At 42.8% G+C, this 24,476-nt stretch overlaps 2 protein-coding genes across 4 annotated transcripts in view; both read left to right on the top strand.

Annotated features, from left to right (window-relative positions):
• mcu (mitochondrial calcium uniporter) overlaps positions 1 to 8,084 on the top strand; it is an 83,939-nt gene extending 75,855 nt beyond the window's left edge. For all 3 annotated transcript variants that reach the window (XM_065959819.1, XM_065959820.1, XM_065959818.1), the window contains exons 4-9: positions 455 to 625; positions 1,018 to 1,122; positions 1,724 to 1,884; positions 3,128 to 3,331; positions 3,446 to 3,562; positions 3,753 to 8,084. In XM_065959819.1, the coding sequence (XP_065815891.1) occupies positions 455 to 625; positions 1,018 to 1,122; positions 1,724 to 1,884; positions 3,128 to 3,331; positions 3,446 to 3,562; positions 3,753 to 3,833 (839 nt within the window). In that variant the 3' untranslated portion in view covers positions 3,834 to 8,084. The remainder of the gene's footprint in view (positions 1 to 454; positions 626 to 1,017; positions 1,123 to 1,723; positions 1,885 to 3,127; positions 3,332 to 3,445; positions 3,563 to 3,752) is intronic.
• A 3,412-nt stretch (positions 8,085 to 11,496) lies between these two features.
• Positions 11,497 to 24,066, top strand: oit3 (oncoprotein induced transcript 3). Its single transcript, XM_020653462.3, has 9 exons — positions 11,497 to 11,644; positions 15,330 to 15,704; positions 16,969 to 17,079; positions 18,853 to 18,975; positions 19,078 to 19,200; positions 20,536 to 20,696; positions 21,698 to 22,110; positions 23,286 to 23,385; positions 23,536 to 24,066. The coding sequence occupies exons 1-9, from the start codon at positions 11,512 to 11,514 to the stop codon at positions 23,692 to 23,694; spliced, it is 1,698 nt and encodes a 565-aa protein (XP_020509118.2). The 5' UTR covers positions 11,497 to 11,511; the 3' UTR covers positions 23,695 to 24,066.
• The last annotated feature ends 410 nt before the right edge of the window (positions 24,067 to 24,476 follow it).

Raw genomic sequence — 24,476 nt, 5'->3', positions numbered from 1 at the left:
CCATCATACATTTACCTCATCCCTCTCCTTAATATTTCAACTAGTTGTGGATAAAGTTAGCCATCTGATGCTCCTTACTTTTTAACTTTTAACTCTTTTTATATTTTTACTTTATTTATTTCAATTAATTTCATTTGAATTATTTTTATTTTATTTTTATTAATTTATTTTTATGTTTTCAGATTTAATCATTTCAATGATTTTTTCAATGTTTCTTTTCTTTCCTCTGTCATGATGCTTTTTGATGTCTTGTGTGAAGCACTTTGAATCGCCTTGTTGTTGAAATGTGTGACATAAATAAACTTGCCTTGCCTTACTCCTTCTAATTAAATGATCAGATGGAGCAGAATACATGAAAGTTTGTTTCCATGCTTCATTAAACACCCTCGGTTGTGATCCTATATTATCTGCCTGTGTGATATTTGTCTCACCGCTTGTGTCCCCCCTCTCCCAGAGGTGACGGTGGTGTATCAGAACGGGCTGCCGGTGATCTCAGTCAGTTTGCCGTCCAGGCGAGAGCGCTGTCAGTTCACCCTCAAGCCTCTCAGCGACAGCGTGGGAGTCTTCCTGCAACAGCTCCAGGCAGAGGACCGAGGCATCGACCGGGTTGCTATCTACTCCACAAGTATGTTCAACAGAAGCACAAGAATACTGTACACATGCACTGTACAAACACCCTCCCTTGTACCCCCGGCAGGTTGTACATATACCATCCTCACATGCTTCAGAAGCTGCAAAGTGTTTCCCTCTGTGATGTCTTTGCATCACAGTTTTATTACAGCCTGCCTGCACCGTGAAATGATGTTCAGCCTCACTCTTCTAAGAGGTTTTCATTATACAGGAACAACTGGTGCTTAGAATTCTTACTCGTACTGTTTAAGTGCATCTGCTTTTTACCTCTCATGATAATGAGACGGCAACAAGCCTGATTATCTGAAGATGTCAAGGGGTTGTTTTGAAGTGTTTTCCCAATCTCTCTTACCGATTGTCTCTCTCTCTCTCTCTCTCTCTGTGCAGATGGAGCGAGGGTTGCCTCCTCCACAGGCATCGACATCCTGCTGCTGGAGGATTTCAAGCTCGTCATCAACGACACCACGCACCTCGTGCAGCCGCCCAGGAGAGGTGAGGACCAGGCGGGGAGAAAAAAGGGCCGAGTCTGAGCTGCTGGGCTCTGAGCTACAAATAGGAGAAAAAAATGGTTTTATGTCAAGTCAAGTCACATTTATTTATAAAGCACATTTAAAAACAGCAGCAGCTGACCAAAGTGCTGTATAATGCATCAAAGAAACAGTTTACAGGTGATTACAACATCACCTGTAAACTATACAGGAAATATATTATTATTCTTTTTATTTGGCTATGTTTAATTTTAATATTTTATTGTTGGCAGTCATTGTGGACAGCAAAGATATAATTTCATTGTACAGGGAAACATGTTTCCTACTGTGCACATGACAATAAACATTTTGAATCTTTGAATCATGAATCTTGAATATACAAAAAACACAAAATGAAATACGATAGAATAAACAGGAGAGATATTGAAAGCAATAACTGGAATCTGAAAGAACCGTCTATTCAGGACCAGAGGACTCGAATGCTAAAATATCAAAATAAGTCTTTAGAACGAGTGGATCCCATTAAAGTCTGTCTTTGTTTATCTGTTATCCTTTGTGTGTGTGTGTGTGTGTGTGTGTGTGTGTGTGTGTGTGTGTGTGTTCAGAGATGCTGCCTCACGAGGAAGCAGAAAGGCTGAATGATGTCAAGTTTCTGGTGCAGCAGCTCTACACGACCCTGCGCATCGACGAGCACCAACTCGCCAAAGAACGCGAGCTGATTGCACGACTTGAGGACCTCAACACTGAACTCGAACCCCTGGAGAAGGTCTGAACTGAGCTATATTTGTTGTTGTTTTTATCCTGCCAAATGTTGAAAAAAAAAGATGCTTGTATAACTCCCACGCTCGATAGTTGGAATGGTTGAACTGAAGCAATGACTAAAACGAAACTCACAGCACACACAGATTTAGCAGTCCTCAATTTTATTGTTGCCCATTAAAAAAACATTTAGCTATATTTAACTGGGTTAGCACTTTCAGTTTGAGCATCTTAAGCCTTAACGACTGTTTCTAATTGTTTCTTTGAGGTTCATATTCCAGAAAGTCTTTGGAGATTTCAGGGCATGACCCCCCCCCCAGTTGCTTGTTCACACATTTACCTCAGAGGGAGAGACTTTCCTTCCTGTCAGCACCTGCTATCATTATAGCATGGACTCTGCTGCTTCGTCTACCTTCTACAATTCTACAATTCACTTAGCAGACGCTTTTATCCAAAGCGACGTACATCAGAGAGTAAGAACAACACAAGCAAGGATCTAGAAAAAAGGGAACAATGTCAGTAAGAGCAAACGATCAGCTTTGAGTCTGATTGGACACACAGGTGCTGACAGGAAGTGACCAGAGGCAAAGCACAACATTGAGGGCAGTTCTTGAGAGCTCTAATCAGTATAGAAACCATCTTATAAGTCGTCGTTATCAAACAAAAACCATCGTCATTACCATCATCATCATCAATAATATGGAGACCATCATCATTAAGTTAGTAGGTATTCATGAAAGAGCTGGCTTTCTGCACCTTTAAGAAAAAGCTAAAGACCTAGCTCTTTCATGAGCTTTTATAGCGCTTTTGTAGTCTTCTGAATTGCCCTCAGTCTTTATCTGTCAACAACGGTCTGAGGATAACGTCCCAGCTGTTTCTTTTTCTCTGGAAATCAATGAAGTAATAACCTGCCTCTGTGCATGTTTGCTTCTTCTGTTTCTGAATAAGAGCTCGAACAAAGCAATGAATCAATAAATGGATCTCCCATTATGAAGTACCAGTAATATTTCCTGATTGCACTTTATAACCTGTGAGGATTTGCATCTTTTCTTTGTCTTTAAAAAGGTTTTGAACGAGTGATCAGACAAAAAAGAAGATCTGCAGAAATTGAGCTTGTTTTGTCCTCCTATAAGAATAAAAAAAAGTGGATTAATTATTAAATTAACTAGCAGGTGAAGCGATAAGAATGAATAATAATTCTAATCCTAATTCTTTTAACTAACTGAGTTTTCTCTCCCTGACGTCTGCAGGTGAAGAAGGAGTTGAGTAGGAGGGCGGAGCGGCGCACCGCCACTCTATTGTGGACCGGCATGGCGTTCATGGCCACCCAATTTGGTGTCCTGGCCCGGCTCACCTGGTGGGAGTACTCCTGGGACATCATGGAGCCCGTCACCTACTTTATCACTTACGGCTCAGCCATGACCATGTTCGCCTACTACGTGCTTACACGCCAGGTAAGAGAGTCACAGTCACTTCATCTCGTGACTTTTACACTTTACACATTTTTAAGGGAACAAAAAAAATGCCAAATCCTGATTTTGTTTGTGTTTTTTCTCCGTCACCTGCAGGAGTATGTTTACCCCGACGTTCATGACAGGCAGTATCTGCTCTTCCTCCACAAGTGGATGAGAAGGACACGCTTCGACGTTGAGAAGTACAACAGTCTGAAGGATGAAATTGCAGAGGTACGGTGAAATCTGGATGTTATGTAACTTGAAAACGAGCACTCTGAGATTTCACACATTTTACAGTTTAATAAATGGATTTGTAACGTAGACCTACTTTCACTCTATTCCCCCCTCTCATATGATATTATTTCCTGCTCTCCTTTCCTCCCCTCCTCCCTCTTTCTCTCCTAATCTGAAAACTCTCCAGGTGGAGTTGGCTCTGAAGCGTCTCCGGGACCCGCTCCTGCTCCACCTCCCAGTTAAGCGGCTCACCGACAGTAAACAGTGACCTCCTCCTCCTCCTCCTCCTCCACTCTCGGCTCCTACGACTCCCTCCTCCTCCCTCTCGCCGCCCGACACCCTTCTTCTTCCTCTCCTTTCACCCCCAAACAATTTCCTCAAATCCCTCCTTTCCTAATCCCTCCTGCAACCCTTATATTCCCATCCCCCCCTTTTTCTCGACTGTGGGAGTTAGTTTTTTTTTTCTTTCTTTTATTTTTCTTTTTCCTTTTTTTCTTTTCCTGACTGAAAACTCCAGTTGGAATTGAAACGGCTTCAAAGACGACGCAGAACAATGGTGAGGATACTTAAAAAAGGAACTGTACAACTCTCACAGATGGGAGGGTCATGAACGGGACGATGATGATGGACTCAAAGTGGGCTGCGTGGATACTCCTCATGTGGGGACGGCAAACAGGAATTATCACTCGTCTTAGACACTCCAGAATAGAGGACACACAGGGGGGGGGGTTACCATTGAGTGTGTGTGTGAGGAACTTTTAAGGGGCATGCTGGGACACCGACCCCGGGCCACTCAGCGGGTCGTCACACACAGCAAAGTCCTGTTTCCTCTTACAGTCAAACTGTCCACACACACACACACACACACACACACACACACACACACACACACACACACACACACACACACACACACCTGCTGTACTCTTGGTCGTGGGGGGGGGGCGGGGCTCTATATCATTATGCTAAAGTTTACAAGGAAGTCCTGACTGCAGTCGCACCCTCAGGAGGAACCTTCATCTTCCTGTGGCTGGACTGTGCTTGCCTCCCTCAACCCTTAGGCCACGCCTCCTCCAGGTGACGGACAGCTGTCCCTCCCAGTGTGACCTTTTTGTCAGGAGCCTGTCACAGGACTCGCAGGATGTAAGGCGACGGGCGACGCCTCGTTTCCTCTTCCTGTTGATGTTCCCCTCAGCGGCCCGCCCCGGTCTGTCTGCGCAATTCTGAGAGAGTACTACCGACAACAACATCACTGTGTGTTCTTTTATTCCAAAAAAATATTTTGGCACTTTTTATTTTGAAAGCCATAGTATATTTGTTATGAGAAGAATATAAATATATATATATGTATACAATCAAATAAACAGATGACCAGAGGCTAGTTTTTCTCTCAGTGGGGGGAGGAACTCTCTTAACAGACATCCTCATCCACATCCTCTAAAAATCGCCTTGAATGACGGACCCGTCTGACGCCATCTTTTTCCACAACACTCAAGAGCTTCACATTAAAACCAGTCAGCACCTTTCACTAACTTCCATCGGTTTGCATTAAAACTAGTGACGCACTGATCGGGAAAATCTGTGCAGACACAGATACCGATGTTTAAAATTACAACTTCGCTGACCGCTGATTCCTATCCCGATACTTCTTCAGAATTTTTTTCACTTCTGGTTTTCAAAATAAATGCAGGATTTGATTTGTTTTTTAAATAGTTATCTTTAAATGTCTCTGGACAATGTCTGACAAACTGCATGATCTCTCAGAGGCGTTTTAAGATTTCTCCTGCACTGAGAACATTTTCCTTCATGTTTGACAAGTCAGAGTTTGTCCAACAGGCAGGATTATAAAACACCTTCTCTGTATCAGCAGGGAGGTGAGCTCGCTTTAATTTCGGCTTCTGACATCAGCTCTTGCAACGTTATTGAAGTCTGTCAAACCAGGCGGATATCGACATTTTTAGCGACCCTGCCACGTCTGGTTGATTAAAGCTTTAAATAGAAATGATTGCTCTCGGCTGATCACATGCTTTCTCTAATGTCAGGAACCCAAATATCTCTTGCAGACAAAATCGACTCAGACAAACGTACAGGCGTGTTAAATGTCAAACATACCAGAAGAGAGTTTGACTTAATGTCTCGCTCATATAAACTTATTTTCTTTCCTTGGTGAAGTAAAACTAATAATTTCATAATTTGACTTCTAGCTTCTGCGGCATGTGACATCATCGGATTATTTAAAATATAATTCTCCCTCATGAATCTCAAACATAACAAAGTTTACATGTAACAAATGTATCTTAGCGTTCATTCATCATCGTGAAATAAAGCCTGAGATTTCTCCCCCCACTTGCTGTATTGCCCCCCCTGCTCCCCTGATGGCAGCGCAGGGTAGACTGCATGCTGTGGTATGCCCTCAGTAGAAAAATCTGTGAATGTGTAGGAGCATTAATGCCATTATTTATTTTTATTTTTTTACTTAATTGGATTTTTTTTGTTTGCCAGATCTTTCTGAAGTCTCATCCCCCTGATCGGGTAAATCAAAGGTTATAGAAGCCATACGTTTATGTTTTTTTATTTTGGGATGGTCAAAAAAAAAAAAGAAGCTTTATCAGCAGTTTTTTTTTTTGGTTGGGGAGGATTGGTGGGCCTCTCTCTGGTCACATTTATTATTAACATCCCTTAAAAAACAGGTCCCAACATGACGTCCTCTAACATAGAGTGTAGTTCAACATTGTGTGTGTGTGTGTGTGTGTGTGTGTGTGTGTGTGTGTGTGTGTGTGGACAGCTGGCTGAATCCTACAGAAGAGATCCTTGTGTTGAATTAAAATGCATGATTTTTAGATTGAATCAAAGGTAAGCCATGCAGATCTCAAGCCGCAGGATTGGGCCTTATTCGTTTCCCTGTGTGTCGGTGTGTGTCGGTGTGTGTCTGTGTGTGTGTGTGTGCGTGCGCGTGCGTGTGTGTGTGTGTGTGTGTGTGTTCTATCACCAAGGTAACTGGTGCCTTTTGCCTGACTGACGATGTTAAGGTGTGGTGATTTCATCAGCAGCATGATAAGATCATTGCAGAAGTTTTTCTCTAAATTGGATTGAAACCTCTCATTCAGGAGGGTGTGTGTGTGTGTGTGTGTGTGTGTGTGTGTGTGTGTGTGTGTGTGTGTGTGTGTGTGTGTGTGTGTGTGTGTGTGTGTGTGTGTGTGTGTGTGTGTGTGTGTGTGTGTGTGTGTGTGTGTGTGTGTGTGTGTGTGTGTGTGTGTGTGTGTGTGTGTGCGCGCACTTGGGGCAAAGTTCAGATCACCATATTCATGAATCCCCTTGCCCCTAATCACTGCCTTGTCAATACCGCAAAGAAATCAATTCCGCCCACATCGCACTTCATAGCAGTCATCGTTTTTTCCTGAATAAGCCGATTTACACACACACACACACACACACACACACACACACTCACACACACACACTGACGACAGTGTTTCCTTGGAGATGTACCGCCGTGGGAGGTGAGAGGCCTCAGTCTGCAGTCCAATCCTCCCCTCTGCTGTTTCCACACCACACTTCTCTCCATCATCACCTTCCTCCTTTTTTTATCACTCCACCATCCACCGTTTACTGCCTTTTTGTTCTCTCTCTCTTTTTTTTGTTCTCTCGTTGATTTTCTTAAAAACAAAAATATATCAAATATAGGGAAACTTTATTATAAAGAGGGTGTTGCATGAATGTATGTTTACATGAGAAATTATGTGAAAAATAAAAAAAGAAGATTTATCCAAAAACAAAAAAGAAAAAAAAAAAGAAGAAAAACTGCAAAGATAATTTAAGAACGTTGTTTGTAGAGATTCCTAGTTATAACGGGGCAGCGGACATGCTGCGTCTTCAGAATCCGCCCTGCCCAATCTGACGTTTAATCCCAGCCAACCAACTGCTCACACCTCATCAAACCTCGCCCCCCCATCTTCACCTTATTTGACCCATGACCCCTCCCCCCCTCCTTCAGCTTGCCTTTACACCCCCTTGTAACAAAAAACTCCATCCTCGTTGCACCAAGCAGACCTCTTGACTTCAGTTCCCATCGTCCTGGATTTGTGTCCGCAGGAGAACTGTTAAGCTCATCGGGGGGGAAGGGGGGGGACACCTCCCATCGTTTGTCCCGCCACTCTCCCGCCATTTTCACCCCCACCCTCCACCTTCGTTTCTCCAAAAAAAAATCACCTTTTTCTTCTTTGTTTGGAACGTGTGTTCTGTTTTTAAATCCATTGTTTGTGTGCATTTACAATAAGGTTTGTTTAAAAATGCCTAAAAGAGCGACGCAGAATCTAGGATTGAAATGATCTTGACCTCCATTCTGACCTCTTCGTTTTACTGAGTTGAGTTTTTTCTTCTCGTCTGTTTTTCTTCTGTTGACATACGATGCTGTAATGTTGGCAAAAAAGAAAAATGTAAAATCCTGTATCATTTATGAAATATGTATAAAAGAGATATGTAATTCAATTATCAATAAAATCCTTATCCAGTTTTTGGAGCCGGTGGTCCAGCGGAGGTTTGTTTGTTTGTTTGTTTGTTTGTTTGTTTGCTTGTGGTTCTCCTGGAAGTGAAGGTTTGTGATTAACGAGAGATTTACCAGAAGACGCTTCTCAAGGTCTCAACCGCCTCCTCCGGTTCTCCTTGGCCTCCAGCTCATCCTGTACAGGACATCCTGCGAGATAAAGCCGTGAAGACGAGCTGTTTGTATACGAGTAGGTGCAAGAAGAAATATGTGGTTATTATGGGATGTAGAAGCTGTCTCCTCTCCACCCAAGAATACAAATCCAAGCGTTCATAAAAAAAAGGAAACAGAAGGCTTTGATCCAGTCCTTTAAAACCCTTTAAAGAGACGTTTAAGGGAGGTTAATCATTTTTAAAACATTTGGTTTGATCTTTTTAACAGATGAGAAACGATTTTGTCAAATATGCTGAGTGTGCAAAGCTTGTGTAGCAGGCTGTACGAGGGTCAGTCATCAAAGTGCTTTGAGCTAAATGCTACCATCAGCATTCCAACGTGGTCGTTATGACGATGCTTACCTTTTAATCTGTAGCTGATTTCATCTTCAGGATGTTAAGTTTTTCTAAAGCCTCAGAACATGAGGCGTGCACACTAACCACCACTAGGCTACCTGCACCTCAGAGTGTGGAAATCAACAAAAATAAACTTTATAAGATTTGCATTTTGCAGTGTAGAAAAAAACTTTGACCCTTTTTTTGCAAGCAAAAGCAGAAATGTGTTTTTTAATGTGTGTGTGTGTGCAGCCAAATGCCATTTAACACACTAAGTAATACCACTACACGTGTCATACAACCGCTGCAAAAACAATTTCTTTAAAGGTTGTTTTCCCCCTTTGTGCCTTTATTTGTAGAAGATAGGATAGTGGTAGAGGCGGTCATCTCTCAACCAGAAGGTCGGGGTTTGATCCCCTGCTACTGCAGCAACATGTCCAATGTGTCCTTGGGGAAGACACTTAACTCTGAGTTGCTCCGTCTGCTTTGTCTGCAGTGTATGAATGTGTATAAATGGGATGAGTTACTTCTGATGGTCTCTTTACTCAGCAGCCTCTACCATCAGTGTGTGAATGTGAAGGTGTGACCTGCGGTGTAAAAGCGATCTGAGTCATTAGAGAGCGCTCTACAAGCTCAAGAAGTTGGGATGAGAGAGCGAGGAACGACCGCAGAGAGTCGCCCTCTTTGAAGACATGTCCTCTGCACTTGTAAGCGATATAACTGCCAAGGGGGGGTCAGCCCTATGTTCCCACATTTCTTGGACATTTTCAAAATTAGGTCTTGTGTTCCTACATTTCCCTTCTATTTAAGCCCTATCCTCCCACAAGATTTTTTGGAAGCACTTTAGAGTAAATGAATGAATGAGTAATTTTATTTCGATCAGCAGCAATTTGTGCAGCTGTTTTTCAAATTTATTGAAAAGGAAATGTGGCAACATAGGGCCTAATTTTGAAAAGAATCTGAGAAATGTGGGAACATAGGCACGCTCCCACCGCTAGGCCATCTAGCGCCCCAAACCTGCAAAGTCTAACCTGATGTTGCTTTCTTACACCAATGAAAAGACGGATTTCAGGCACAACTGTCAACCTGACATAAACCAAACTGCTGGAAATTCAATTAGAAAGTTAACACAAACATCGACTCATAAAGCTAACTAAATTTCCCCCGAGTTAAGATACATATTGAGAGTGAGACCCTTTAAAGTTCATACATTAAGTATTTTGGTGCTTGTTGTAAAGCAGTAGAGTAATAAAGCCCTGATTGGATCTGACTGTGCCACAGAGACTTGCAGTCAGGAGGGCTAACAGGGTCTTATTTCCCAGAGTAATCACAGAAGAACGACGCGATCCACCTCATTTCTTCTAACGGCCTCTGGGATTAATGTCTGCACTGATTTAATTACATGTGAGACACGGCGGCATCAGGTTAATTTGGAAGGTTTCTAAGTGGAAAGGGTGAAAATCTTCAGACATTTCTCTTCACTGGTCTGGTCCTGAGCTTTATGGGAGGAGATGTGTCCTCGGCGAGGGGTCTGAGGGTGGTAACCTCGCCGTCGCTTTAGAGGTGAGAGCGGCTTCAGCTTGACACTAAGAAGATTAACGTTATTGGTTTAATGAAGCTCGAGCGTAAGTTCAGTCAGGAAGACTTTCTAATTGGGTCTTTGTCAGTCATCCCTTTTTGCACGCTCACTCACGTTTCCGCTGTCATTGGTTAATCAGCTGTCTCGTCAGCGGTACTCATCCAACCAATGGCATGGCGTTCCTCCCTCATTTTCAACCTGTCATCGTTCTGCTCCCCTTTTTAAATATTCTCTGCCTTCAGTTACTTCATGCTGATGTTTCATGCGCCCCTCCACCTCCCAATCAGCGACCATCTTCTCAGAATCATCATCCATCTAGTCGTCACCCATCCTGTCTCATCAAGTCCTCAGCTTCACCACCACCACCAGGGTCTGGACTCCATGGGGGGGATTTATTCTGACGCTCACACATCAACCACCACCATAGAGTCCAAGCGCCAAAGTATTTCTGTCAAGTCTCATTTCCATGTTATCCATTTTAATAAATCATTTTCTTTATTCATTTGTCTCTCCTGATTGAAATGCGGCTGCAGATTTTTTTCAGCCTTTAAAGTCAGGGTTGGTCATTTCCTCCAGATCCACTTTTTTCAGATTTTGGTTGAACTTGTCTTTAGGTCCTGACAGAAATTAATAACTCATGTTCTCTGAAAAAGGAATGAAGAAAATCCATCATCTGTATCAGTTTGTAAGTCTGTAAAAACTTCAACCAATGTCTGCCACGAGGTACCAATCTGATGAACCAATCAGACGCCTCCCTGTCTCCCTGCTCGCTCTCTACCTCTTGCGTGCTCTAGCTCACACTCAAAGCGTTTATACTGTGAGTTTACTTACCGCTGAATGAGACATGAGACGACGTAGTTTTCACACAATGCAAGTTGAAGTCAGCTTCTGGACAATGGCGTTGGTGCATGTAAGTGAGGGGGCGTGGCTTTTGAGGGAGCACAGCGGGGAGGGGGTGGATGCAGACGGGGCACTGAGGGAATGCTACTTTCAAAATCAAGCTAGTTTTATCAAAAAATAACAACCCTACCTTTAAAATCCAGAAGGTGGACAAAGAAAAGATTTAGGACTTAGTAAAAAAAAAACAAGCAAAAGAGTAAAAAACATTTGTGTTTGAGTTGTTTTAACTGAGTGTGAAGAGAGAGAGAGAGAGAGAGAGAGAGAGAGAGAGAGAGAGAGAGAGATGACAGTCCAGCCTGAAAACAATGGGAGGATGGTCCTGTCACTGCGGTTTGGGGAGAGAGAAAAGGTCAGGAGGTCAAGGTGAGACAGAGGCACGACAATGAGAACACAAACTGATAAGAGGGGCCTTTAAAAATCACGCTTCCCTTAAGGAATGAACCAGAGCAGCTTCACCCACTCCGTCCTGTGTTTGGTTTTTTATGATTTCTCCAGCGCTGAGCGTCACATCATGATTCTCCTGATGGTTACCAGCCTGCTGCAGGAGGTGCTTGTGGCTGCAGGTGTAGGTGAGTTTAACGTCTGTTATGTGACATTTATTTGATTCATGGAGCAGCGATGACTTAAAATATGAGCCGTCTGTTTGTGGCTCTCTTTGGGGATAAACAAATCAGATGTTTTTACTCCTTGTCTGCTTTTCTCCTCTTTACCTGTTCATGCCGTTTTGTTTTGGGATTTGTCTTATATGTTGATGTTTTTTGTATTCATTTGGTCAAACAAGTATATTTTAATTTTGCCTTTGTGTGTTGACCTTTATTTTTTGCTGGTGTTATATCTGAAAGGTGGTCATTATAGATGTGTTTCACCTCGGGACATTTTGAATATTTGACCACACCTTCCATCGTAGTGCCTATCAGCCTATTGGTGTTGAAATCTTTATATATATGACTTCTTTCTTTTTGCAGCAGATGACGATATGCTTGGTGTGTGTGGTACAGCTGCTGTACTGCATGTGTCCATGTTCATGTCTAAGGAGGAACTTCATCATCTAGTAGTGTAACTGTGAGGCTCATTGCTTCTGACCATGGTCACTTGCAAAAGCAAAATAAAATTCTTTAAAGGGGACGTATTAGGAAAAATCCACTTGTGTTTTTGAACATATATCTGGGTAACCTGAGAGTCTACTGACCCACAAAATGTGAAATAAACCCATCCAGTCCTTTGTTTGTGGTCTGTATAAGTCTTACAACACAGAGAAAAATGCTCTGTTTCAAATGTGCTCTCCTTGTGATGTCACAGTGGGATTCTGGTAAAATAAAATCCCCTCCCCTCCCCTGATATCTCCACCCATGTACTCCACCCCCAGACTAGATCAAAACTTTTGCGCAGGTCGGCCATTTTTATTCTCTCTACAGGGGAGTGATGTCTACGGGGAAAACTCAGGGGGCGGGGTCATTACATTTAAAGAGACACACACACCAAAACGGAGCGTTCTGAGAGAGCTGGTTTATACAGGGTCACAAACCTCCTCTGGTGCTTGATTCATGTTATATTTTGACCAAAGCACAGCACAGATGTTTCATTTAGACCACAGGGGACTGTTTGAAAAGGTGGAGGAGGGGACTGTTTGAAAAGGTGGAGGAGGGGGATTATATGTCCTCTTTAATCATGCTTTGTAGGCCTTAAGAATATTTACAGTTCTGTTGCTTGTGTGCTTTAAAAAATGATTAGGAAGAACAACAACACTGGACTCTGTTCAGTGCAGATGAGCGTCTGACTCTGGCCAGGCTCGGCTCCACATTCCCTTTAACAGCCAAATGAAGTTATTCAAGCCCCATCTGGAAGATTTAACGCTCCCATTAAAATACACCAGCATGAGTCAGCTCTGTCCTCTGCCCCTCCTGTGCTGCTCCAGAAAACAGTCGGTCAGTCAGTCATACAGCACGTCTCAAAAAAGCGGGTCGTTTAGGCTGTCAGTCGGCCAAGCAGTGAATTGAGCCCCCCTGCTTTTACAGGAACAGCAGGTAGTAAGAAGATTAAGTGTTCTTTTGAAGACGGAGCAAGGAAAATCTAACAGTTTGATGACATTATAGTGATTAGAAAATCATCAGTCTCAAATCTCACAACATGTTTTAAAGATTTTGTGAAATTAGGAAATTGGCTCCTTGAAGAGTTCTGAATGATTTGTCAGGACCTAAGGCGTCGTGATTTAATATTATTCAACATTTGTGGTAATTTTTTGAGTATTGAGTATTTTCAAGCTGTGATATAAACGCCCCTGTGACGTTTTGCCTTTAATCTGAATGTTGTGGAGGTGTAATAGGGGGACATCAGTGATCTCCCCTCTGTACCCACTTTGGATGTAGAAACAGAGGCGAGATGGTTTCTGCCGAGCCAGCGGGGTAGCGCGGCGCTTTGTGTGCTTGCATGTCTGACTTGTGTGTGTATGTGAAGCTCCCTCTCTGCTGGGCTCTGCACACCGAAACCCTATGTGAATTCAAAGACTGTGACACCAATATTACGCCGTCCCGGAATCAATATGGAGGTACAAAGTCGAGATGACGGCTGAGCTTAGTTATGGCACTTTTGTAAAAGAGAAGGGCAACCTTAGCCTTCATTGGACGTCTTTGTTAGAAAGCGTAAAGTTGGATAGTTTATGTCGACCAATCAGGCTAAATGGAAAGCCGCTGGTGTTGGAGTGCTGGTTTGTCAGCTGTCAGGTTTCATGGCTCCGGCCTGTCACTGAACATGCTTTACTGCGGCGCTGATCAGCGTCCTGCTGCGTGGTCATCCCCCCGCTGAGTCTCAGTGATTAACACAAACTCTCGCTCTTGCCCACACTTTGCCCACTCCCCCGTCATCCCCTCCCTTTTGTTTTACGTCTGCCTCTTAATTACACTCTTGAGAGGGCATGAGAAGGGGGAGAAAGACTATTGATTGTTGTGCTGCACTTAGTTTACTCTGCTGGTTCAGTTGTTCTCCTGACTCTGCAGCAGTCTAAAGGAGTCACCGCTGACAAAGCTCGTTGGATAAAGGGCTCTTTGTGGATGGCTTGTTTGCTTTTAGCAGAATTAGAATTGACTCTGCGTTACTATTCATCTTGATCGTCCAAAAGGTTTGCTTCATGGTAACAAGTTTGCTCAAGTGGCCGGTGAGGATGTGCAGAAGATGTAGTGCTTGCAATGAAGCAGAAAGATGAACCTTTCCTGACTCGACATAAATGCTGAAATGTCTCTTCTACACACACATGAACAGTACTACCTCGACTTCCATGCGCAGGTTACCACAGATGAGTCAATGAATGACAAACACTGAACTAGCTTACAGCCATGAAACTGCAGAAACCTACAGCAAACCTGCTTAGTTATAGATGCACATTAATAATGTATTACCAGATCATCAAACAAACTGAAGCACAAGCTCCTTGGGCACATAGCAGGTCAAATAAACAATGCAGAAAAATGTATTATTTGTGCAAAATTAGCATGAAACAAAATGTATTTATTTATTTATTTGTTTGTTTACTTAACATGGACATACAGTAACATTGGTGCTGTAACATTTAACCATACACCAAGTTCCAGATGAGGAGTCCAATGCTACGCTTAGCATACAGCTAGCAGCAACCACCTGTCACTCAAAGCAGCCACGCCCCTTATTATGCATAACTTTAACCCTTGATATTATTTAAAAAGGTGAGTTGCAACTGCATTTATTTGTGTATATGTATGTATTTATATATTTTTTATTATTATTATTATTTTTTTTTTTTTTACATATGTGTCTGTGTCTTGTAGTATCTATGTTACGACAGTACGACAGGAAGCTGGGAGGGTAAATGGGTGTTTATTATTTAATTGTCTTGCTTTTCTGTTTAATTGGGGCTTTTTTTTTACTCTATGAAGATGTTCTTATTTACTCCTATGTGACATCATGTTGTATTGTCTGCAAAAATGTAATAAAAAGATTTGGAAAAAAAGGTGAGTTGCATAAATATTCCCCTCCTGTGCAGTTTTCCTTTATTGGAAAATTTACTAAAAAGTTGTTTAATTCTGCTCTAAAGTTGGGAATTTGAAACTGGGCCTAATGGGGTTGACTCATTTTTCAGAGTTAGCCTCTAGTGGCCCCTCAAGGAACTGCGGTTTTGTGGCATTTCGCGGTTGGCTTGGTTTCAGCCTCTGAGGTTGCCACCTGCTCATAACACAAAATTAAATTCATTCATGCAAATAATGATTTTTTCTCCTCTTGCCTCAGCCCTGGACCCGTGCTCTGCCTACATCAGCCTGAATGAACCCTGGAGGAACACGGAATACCACGTCAACAAGTCGTCTGGCGTGCCCCTGTGTGACAGCCACGTCTCGGGGGAGTGGTACCGCTTCACCGGCATGGCTGGAGACGCCATGCCAACCTTCTGCATCTCCGAGAACCACTGCGGCACCCACGCTCCCATCTGGCTCAAAGGCAGCCACCCTCAACCCAGCGAGGGCATCGTCGCCCTGCCGGTCTGCGCCAGCTTCAACGGAAACTGCTGCCAGTGGAACGCCAGCGTGGACGTGAAGGCCTGCACCGGAGGGTACTTTGTGTATCGTCTGCCCAGACCCTCGGTCTGCTTCCACGTTTACTGCGGCCGTGAGTGAGGATGTCTGAAACTTTTAAAGCCTAAAGCCCAGAACTTAAGCAGGGACGGGCAACTCAGAAATATAATTTTTAAACTCAAATGCAAATATTAAAGTTCAATATAACAGAGAATTAAAGCCAATGTGAGCGTCTTTTTCAGAGTATTTAAGTTTATCTCTATTTCCCCCTAATGCATTCAGTTCTTCCTCTTGAGAAATTATTGATACAAACACAAGACAACTTTCATATCAGCACATGTGCAGGTAAGGTAGAGAGGAGAAAGTTCAAACCTCATTACATCACTGCTGCACCATTTGTCTTCTCTTATAAAAGTGGTTAGTGCGCGCGCCCCATATGTGGACGCTATAATCTTCCAAGCAGGCGGCCCAGGTTCAAATACGACCTGTGGCTCTGTTCCTGCATGTCCCTACTCTCTCTCTCTCTCTCCCTCTGTCCTACAATATTCACTGTCCTATCTCTCAAATAAAGGCACAAAAATCCCCAAAATAAATCCAAAAAAAAAGAAGAAGCATACATCCTCTTTATCTCAGTTTATACCCAGGAAACGTGTGAAAAGTATCGCTCTAATACTCTAAATGTTCAATACAGATACAGGCAGGGTAACATTTAGTTAGATTGCAAAAATACCACGATTACCCTCAACATGTGGAGACGGAAAGTGAGAGAGATCAGATCTACCGTGTTAAAGATGAAATGAAACAATAACATTTTCTAAAAAATTAAAAATATTTTTTGGACTTTTTGTGCCTTTATTAGAGAGAGATAGGACAGTGGAGAGAGTTGGAAATCAGGGAGAGAGAGAGAGAGGAACGACATGCAGGAAAGGAGCCACAGGACGGATTCGAGCCCAGGCCGGAGCGTCCGTACATGGGGCGTGCACACAAACCACTAGGCTATACCGGCGCCCCCAATTTCTGGCATTTCTTTAATCATATGAGATTCAGATTCTCGTTATTGTCCCACGAGGGGGAAATGTATTATGCAGCAGGAGTGCACAGAAGACAACATAAACAAAGACGGCATAAATAAAACATTGTTATTGTTTTTACAGAGTTAGTTTTGAGTTAATCATTAAAATGCTTACTTTTTACAGCCTCATCACATTTCTTAACATGCAGCTGAGCATGTATTTACTATGTTTTAAAATGTCACAGATTTATCGTCTAACTTCGTCACCAATACCTTTTATGTCCTTCTCTGTTATTGTGATAATATTCTTTTTTCTTTTTTTAATTCTTGTTTATGTGTTGCTCAGATTTCTACGATATCTGTGACGAGGTGGACTGTACAGCTCCAAGATGTCCCGAGTCGGACTGTCGCTGTGGACCTGGAACCGTCCTGGGACCGGACAGACAAACATGCCTGGGTGAGAGAGACAGACAGGGGAAGGGAGGAAGGAAGGAAGGAGAGCAGAGTGATTAGATGTGTTACAAACAAAGACAGAAAATGCCTTCTGAAAAACAATAACAAGAGAAAAACAATCAGAGGATTGGCTCTGTGTTGATTCATATTTCTGGATGAACAGCTTTTATGCAAATCTTTGTCAAACATCAGTGTTTGCTTCTCTTAATGAGCTATATCTTTCAGAGTGTAGAAGAGACAAACTAAATCCAAAGGGATCAAGTGCATTGTCTCTGTCAGATTTTTAAAACAATGTGTTTCATCTCCTCATTCATTACTGTGCAGAGGAGCGGATTGTGAAAGCTCAATCTTGAAACAAAGCAACGGATAAAAACGATCTGAATATCATCCAAAGCTCCACTTGAGTCAAATTAAACTTTATTATTGTCGTCGCACATGAAGCAGAACAGTAATATGCAGTTAAGCACCTTGCTCATATAGCTTTAAGATTCACCTTTTAGAGATTTCATCTGCATCTTAATTCTCTTTTATTGACATTTACACAAGCAGTGTTTGCATTTGCGCTTCTCCAACCACAAAACCATAAAATCTCATTTAGCAATTAAAATATTTAATGTTTCCTTTTTGGCTTATTATTCCAGTTATCTATCCTTTAGTCTATCTCTTTGGATCGTTTATTTGACTCTGTAACTACTTTAAACATTATGCTCTTCTGTAAAGCTCCTGCTCGGACGTTTTTACCTTGTTATGAAACGGTCTGAAATTCATATTCTTGTCTCTTTATGAGATAACAGAGCAATCAGGAAGAAGACTAGTTCTTTCTATAGAGTTATTCTAAACACCTGAAACCTCTGCTGTGGGGTAGGTGGGGTACTTGCCCAAGGAAGTGAAGAACAGCATTCTGCAGAAAAGTTTTTTTACATTTTCTGCAGACAGATTCTCTGTAATAAGGATTTCCCTCTTGCAGAAAACTCTGCTGATATTTGCCGGTGGAGCTGCATGTGTGAACGCAAACAGTCAAATTTTTTTGCTCAGACTTCACCCAAAGTTTCTGCTGCAAGACCCTAAGGATTTTTTTCTGCAGATTTCAGGAGAATGTCAATGCAGTCCTCTTGAAATTCTTCTAGAAATATTCAGGTTTGCATATGTGAAAAGGCTTAATTCCATGGCTATATCTCTGATTCTTTTATAACTTTGACCTTTATCAGTTACTTATTTTACAACTAATTGAGAAAGGATCATAAAACAGGAAGCAGGGCAAATAATTCAAAGTAAAGCAATGATGGATATGGTGAACATTGCAGGATTGTCTTTGATATTTGCTGACTCAACTTTGAAACTGAAGTACGAGTGTGTGTGTGTTTAATTTTGTGTGTGTTAGCTGGAAGGTACACCTAATGATGGGTGACAGGCATGCAGTGTGAACCTCGCCGACCTGAAACCGACCATTATCTCATTATACACCCATCAACCAAATCAGGCTTTTCCTCCCTCAGAGATAACTCCTTCATTCCTCCATCCTTGCTCCCTTTTCTTTCACCACACAAACTTTTTGTCCCTCCGTTTTAGTTCCTCCCTCAGCATTTCTTTACGGGCCCCTCTCAGCACAATAAACACCGTTTTTAAAGTCCTTTAAAAGGTGATTTAACGTCCTCTGCTCTGCAACTAAAAGTGAATTACCTCCAGGTTATAAACTCCACTCATCGTGTACTCCAGTTCGATTATAAAACCAGCTTCATCTGTGAATTAAACTGACCCAGGTGTGTTCGCTGTTCAGATGTGAATGAATGTGAGAAGAATAACGGCGGCTGTGCAGAGGTGTGTGTGAACACCAAAGGCTCCAGACGCTGTGAGTGTGGACCAGGCCGTGTGCTGGACGAGGACACCCTTCACTGCAGAGGTACACCTGGAGCTCTGATATTCAAATGACGCAGCAGTAAATGTTGTACGGAGGTGATTTAAGCAGGGAAACACACGCTGGTCTTCCTCTCTTTTTTTGCAGAGATAGCAGGCTGTCATGTCAACAATGGAGGCTGCAGCCACGACTGCTCCTCGCTGCTGGACTCGTATCAGTGCCACTGTCCCAGAGGGCTGGAGCTGGGAGAGGATAAACGCACATGTCAGGGTGTGTATCAGTGTGTGTGTTTGTGTTGCTTTGTGTCAGAGAAAAGAGTCTTAAAGCTAGAAGACGGATGAGACAGCGAGGCCAGCTGACACGACAGATCTGGAAATGTGTTCTCGATAGAAGGTTACCAAGACCATAATGCATTTCTTCAGGCTATGAGTGATATATTAACTGCTCAGTGCAGCTGGGTTGTTATTATTTGATGACATTAGCAGTGGGCAACTTGGCTGCAGACTTTATGATTACCAAATGTTTCTTTCAGATCGTTTACTTCAGTGTCTTTTTAATTATACAGGACTGAACTACTTCTTGTTAAGACCTTCTGCATAAATCATCTTTCTGTTTACATCTGGCAGCTTATGATTTAAAGGAGCAGTATGTAAGATGTGTAGTGAGTGAAATGATAAAGGTATCTTACTATCTGATCATTAAGGAAACATGCTATGTTGAAGTGCTGGCTTCTCTGACAACAATGCAGCAGCCAGTATGTCCTCCTTCTAACTTTAGATTCTGCTCCTGAATGCTCTGGATTTGTTTGGACCAGAGAAGGTAGGCGCTTTTAAGGCAACCCCCCCCCCCCGATCGAAGCGGTGAAGAGAAGTGGTTCAGATAGAAGTGATTGTACCCGACCTAAAAAGCCTCTGCATGTTTCTAATAAGCTCCACGAGCAGAAACGTGCTCAAACTAGGATCAATATTGGAGATGCTTTTGAAAAATGGAGGGGGGGGGGGGGAGAGACAGCTCTCTACAATGTTTAGAATTTAGACTGCAGTACCCATTTTAAACACTAGGTGTCAGAGCTACATACTGCTCCTTTAAATTTTCAAAAGAAGTTGGATTTTCAATCCCTTGGTCTGAAGTTTCTAAGATTATCTCAGTTTATAGTTGATACCAATTAATTAACGTTGATTACCTTCTTCAAATTAAGGAAAATATGGAAAAACATAAATCTCAATCCCATTGAATCTGAGGTGGCTTAATTTTCTGATTGTTTTCTGAGCAACAGAACAAAGCTCAAAGATTTTAATTGAAATTAGTTCGACATGTACTGTAGTTGATTAATCATTTTTGTACTAATTTCACTTAAAGCCAGAAATTATACGATTAGAAACATTCAGTGAGGAACACATAAAGTCAGAATCTTTTACATCTCATCACAGACGCTTGAATTTCTAACTCCGTTCACAAGTCAGTCTAGCACTGTGTACACCTTTTTGGATAAAAAACTTCAGCAAAGTAATCTTTGAATCCCTTTCCCGAGATAATCTCACACTCCTTGTAATTGTTCCAATGCACCGTTTCATCATAACGCGCTGTCGTCTCCCTTTATTCCAGTGCCAGTCCAGTGTGATTCCAGCTCCATTGTGGTGTCAGTGCCCAAGGACCTTGTTGGAGGACTGGAGCTCACCTTGTCCAACTCGTCCTGCAGAGGCGTCTCTAACGGCACACACATCAACCTCAGCTTCAGCCTCAAGACCTGCGGCACCGTGGTGGAGGTGGGATCCATTTGTTTAAAAATGTTTAGACTGTTTCAAATGTTTGCTCATTTGTATCGGAATATCTGCAGTCTGCGTTTGACACAAGCAGCACCTTCAGCTGTTTCTTACACTCTAATACCCTTCAGTATATGTACAACATCTGCCTTAAAGAGGACATTTTATCCCCCTCCTCCACCTTTTCAAACAGTCCCCCTGTGGTCTAAATGAAACATCTGTGCTGTGCTTTGGTCACAATATAACATGAATCAAGCACCAGAGGAGGTTTGTGAGCCTGTATAAACCAGCTCTCAGAACGCTCCGTTTTGGTGTGTGTGTCTCTTTAAATGCAATGAGCCCCCCCCCCCCCCCCCCAGAGTTTTCCCCGTAGACATCACTCCTTCACTAGCGAGAATAAAAATGTCAGACCTGCGCAATTTTGTTTTGTTCTAGTATGGGGGTGGAGTCCATGGGTAGAGGTACCAGGGGAGGGGAGGGGATTTTTTTTTTACCAGAATCCCACTGTGACATCACAAGGAGAGCAAATTTGAAACAGAGCATTTTTCTCAGTGTTGTAAGACTTATGCAAACCACAAACAAAGGACTAGATGGGTTTATTTCACATTTTGTGGGTCAGTAGACACTCAGGTTACCTAAATATATATGTTCAAAAAAGCTCCAAAAAAAAAATCCTAATATGTCCCATTTAAAGACTTTCTCTCTCTATAAGCTGTCCATCTTGATTTTCCAGGGATTTTTATGTTCTTTTATGAAAGTTTTGTTCTATAAAAGTATTTTAAAATATGACTTTCAATTTCCAACCCTGTTCCTCACATTGTATTTATTTACGTTATACTTAGTCAGAGTATTTATTTTCCTGTCTGGCTGTAACTTTGTTTGTTTTGCTTTTGATTCTATTGACAAACAAAACCCGGTGACCCACTGAGATTACCTGTCTTTATGCAGGGTACCTAAAAGAGCGTTCTCAGTTCTGTATACTGATCTGACTTGTTGACCTCCAGGTGACACATGACAAGATCGTGGGGACCAACCTGGTGACCGGCCTCCCCAGGAGCAGCCCAAGCAGCAGCCGGGACTTGATAGTCCGCACCAGTAAGTTGGTTCTCCCGGTCACCTGCGAGTTCCCCAGAGAGTACCAGGTGTCGGACGGATACCAGGCCAGTCTGCGCGGCTCGGCCCTGGAGCTGGCGGGCCACAGTGAGGGAGTCTTCCCCTTCGCTTTGGAGCTCTTCAAGAGCGCTGAGTTCTCCGAGCCGTACCGCACCCCGCCGCAGCTCCGCCTGCACGACTCCCTGTTCTTCGGGGTGGAGCCGAAGGAGAGGGTGGAGGGTCTGTCTGCGCTGGTGGAGAGCTGCTTTGCCACGCCGGGGCCCAAAGCTGACCAGGCCATCAAGTATTACCTCATCAAAGACGGGTGAGTGGTGAAGAACTGTTTTCATGTTTTATGTCTGTAGTCACTCGCCAGTCACAGGATATATACACAACCACCCCCCCACACTCGCTCCTGGTGATTTTCCTGAATACTTCCTGCTGCTTTCATCTGCTGATCCTCATGTTGGCTCTCCCTGACTTCACCTGGAAATGTTCTTGCATTCACACACAGCTCGTCCTGAAAATTTCAGGTGTTTTGTGCAGGTGTGAAAGCACTTTATGTAACCCAGAAAATATCTGGAGCATTATATTTGTTTCCCTTTTTTTAACCCTCTAATGCTTAAAGGTTTAACTGTTAAAGAAACTCCCAACATCTAAGACCTGTGCTGTTCTTCTTATTTAGACATACTGTACATATGTTTATTAAAGGGGACATATTATGGACATATCATTGCATTTAAAGAGACACACACACCAAAACGAAGCGATCTGAGAGAGCTGGTTTATACAGGGTCACAAACCTCCTCTGATGCTAGATTCATGTTATATTTTGACCAAAGCTCAGCACAGATGTTTCATTTAGACCACAGGGGACTGTTTGAAAAGGTGGAGAAGGGGGGAGAATATGTCCTCTTTAATGCTGGATATTCAAACTGTGTGCAAAGTTTCACTACAGATGAGATATCACCTTCTGTATACTGAACTGATTCTATAAAGAGTGCTCCTTTCACACACAATGCAAACTGCAGAATCAGTCTTTTTTTTAATCGTTGTCATGGTATCAATCAGTCCTGCGTCATTATAAACATCAGATGCATCAATCCCCAGCTGCTGTGTTTCTACGAGCCTCTGACAGTTTCAGGGCAGGAAATCTCTCTTCCTTCAATGAAATGTCAAATGAAAAACGGCACTGACTTCTCGACTCTTACTGTAAGAAGAAGAGAAGGATGTTTTGAATAGAACAGTGTTATTATGCAAAGAACACTCATCATGCCATCCTGTTTCACCTGAGTGATATTTGATTTCACTCCTGAGAGGACACTAAAGCATGCCTTTAAAAATCTATTTTCTGTGAATTCTCTGCGAGAGATAGAAGTGTTTGAGAAGCGTGGGCCAGCTGACCTTGATGAAGTGGCAGCTCGTTTGGAGTTAGCTTGGATCACTGAGATACCAAACGGCTGCATAACTGGATTTCTCCTCTCTTGGCTCGGTATTCAGGTGTATCTCTGATGAAACAGTGACTCAGTACTCATCAAAGGACCAGCTCTCTAAGCACTACCAGGTCCCTGTCTTCAAGTTCATTGGCAAGGACAACCGAGTGAGTAGCAGAGGGCATGCTGGGAGCCAGCTGGCGAGCGTGTGTGTGGGCTTATGTGTGTGTGTGTGTGTGTGTGTAGCTCTATACTGTAAAGACTGCCTGAATGACTATACGCTCTGATGCTGTCCTGCTTTCTCTTCTGCTTTGCAGCAAGTGTTCCTGCACTGCCAGGTGTTGGTGTGTGGAACTGGAGACTCCCGCTGTGCGCAGCGTTGTCTGGGACGCGCTCGCCGAGAGGTTCGGAGCAGTGAACCTCGGGAGAAGCACACTCTGAGAGGAGGCCCCATCTTCATCCTGCCTGACCCGTGATGATGACACAAAGCCACTGACACCGCGAGAATGAGACAGAAAACTTGATTACAAAAAAAAACCCATCATATTTGCTGAGTCACATTTAGACCGGACACACATCAGTTCTGACTGCTCAGAAGTTTTTAGTGTATAATTTCATTTATATTACTAAATTGATTTAATGGATTTTAATGAACGATTAAATGTATCTGCAATGTAAGGAAAGATTAAACACTCAGGAGTCTTGTTTTGAAATTACAGCTTTATATTAAACTATGTACACATTCAGGAAACCTCAGGGTCCAACTTGTTATGAGGCTTTTATTTCAACAAATGTATCACCGTGCAAAATGTAGAAATGGTCAAACTGACCACCTTTGTTCTTCTTTTGTTAAAGGCAGGGTTGGTCATTTTAAAAAATTAGCATGATTTTGAAAGTAGCATTCCCTCAGTGCACTGTCTGCACCCGCCCCCTCCCCTCTGTGCTCCCTCTAAAGCCACGCCCCCTCACTTACATGCACGAGCGCCGTTGGTCCAGAAGCGGACCTCAGCTCATGCTCAAGTGTGGGCTAGAGCACGCAAGAGGTAGAGAACGGGCAGGGAGACGGGGAGGCGTCTGATTGGTTTATCAGATTGGTACCTCGTGGCAGACATTGGTTGAAGTTTTTACAGACTTACAAACTGATACAGATGATGGATTTTCTTTGTTCCTTTTTCAGAGAACATGAGTTATTAATTTCTGTCAGGACCTAAAGACAATTTACACCAGAATCTTAAAAAGTGGATCTGGAGGAAATTAC

The sequence above is a fragment of the Labrus bergylta genome, chromosome 10 (genome assembly GCF_963930695.1).
Source record: "Labrus bergylta chromosome 10, fLabBer1.1, whole genome shotgun sequence".
In the NCBI taxonomy this organism is placed as follows: Eukaryota; Metazoa; Chordata; class Actinopteri; order Labriformes; family Labridae; genus Labrus; species Labrus bergylta.
Note: the sequence above shows the minus strand (reverse complement) of the source record. Positions and strands in the feature narration are given on the sequence as shown.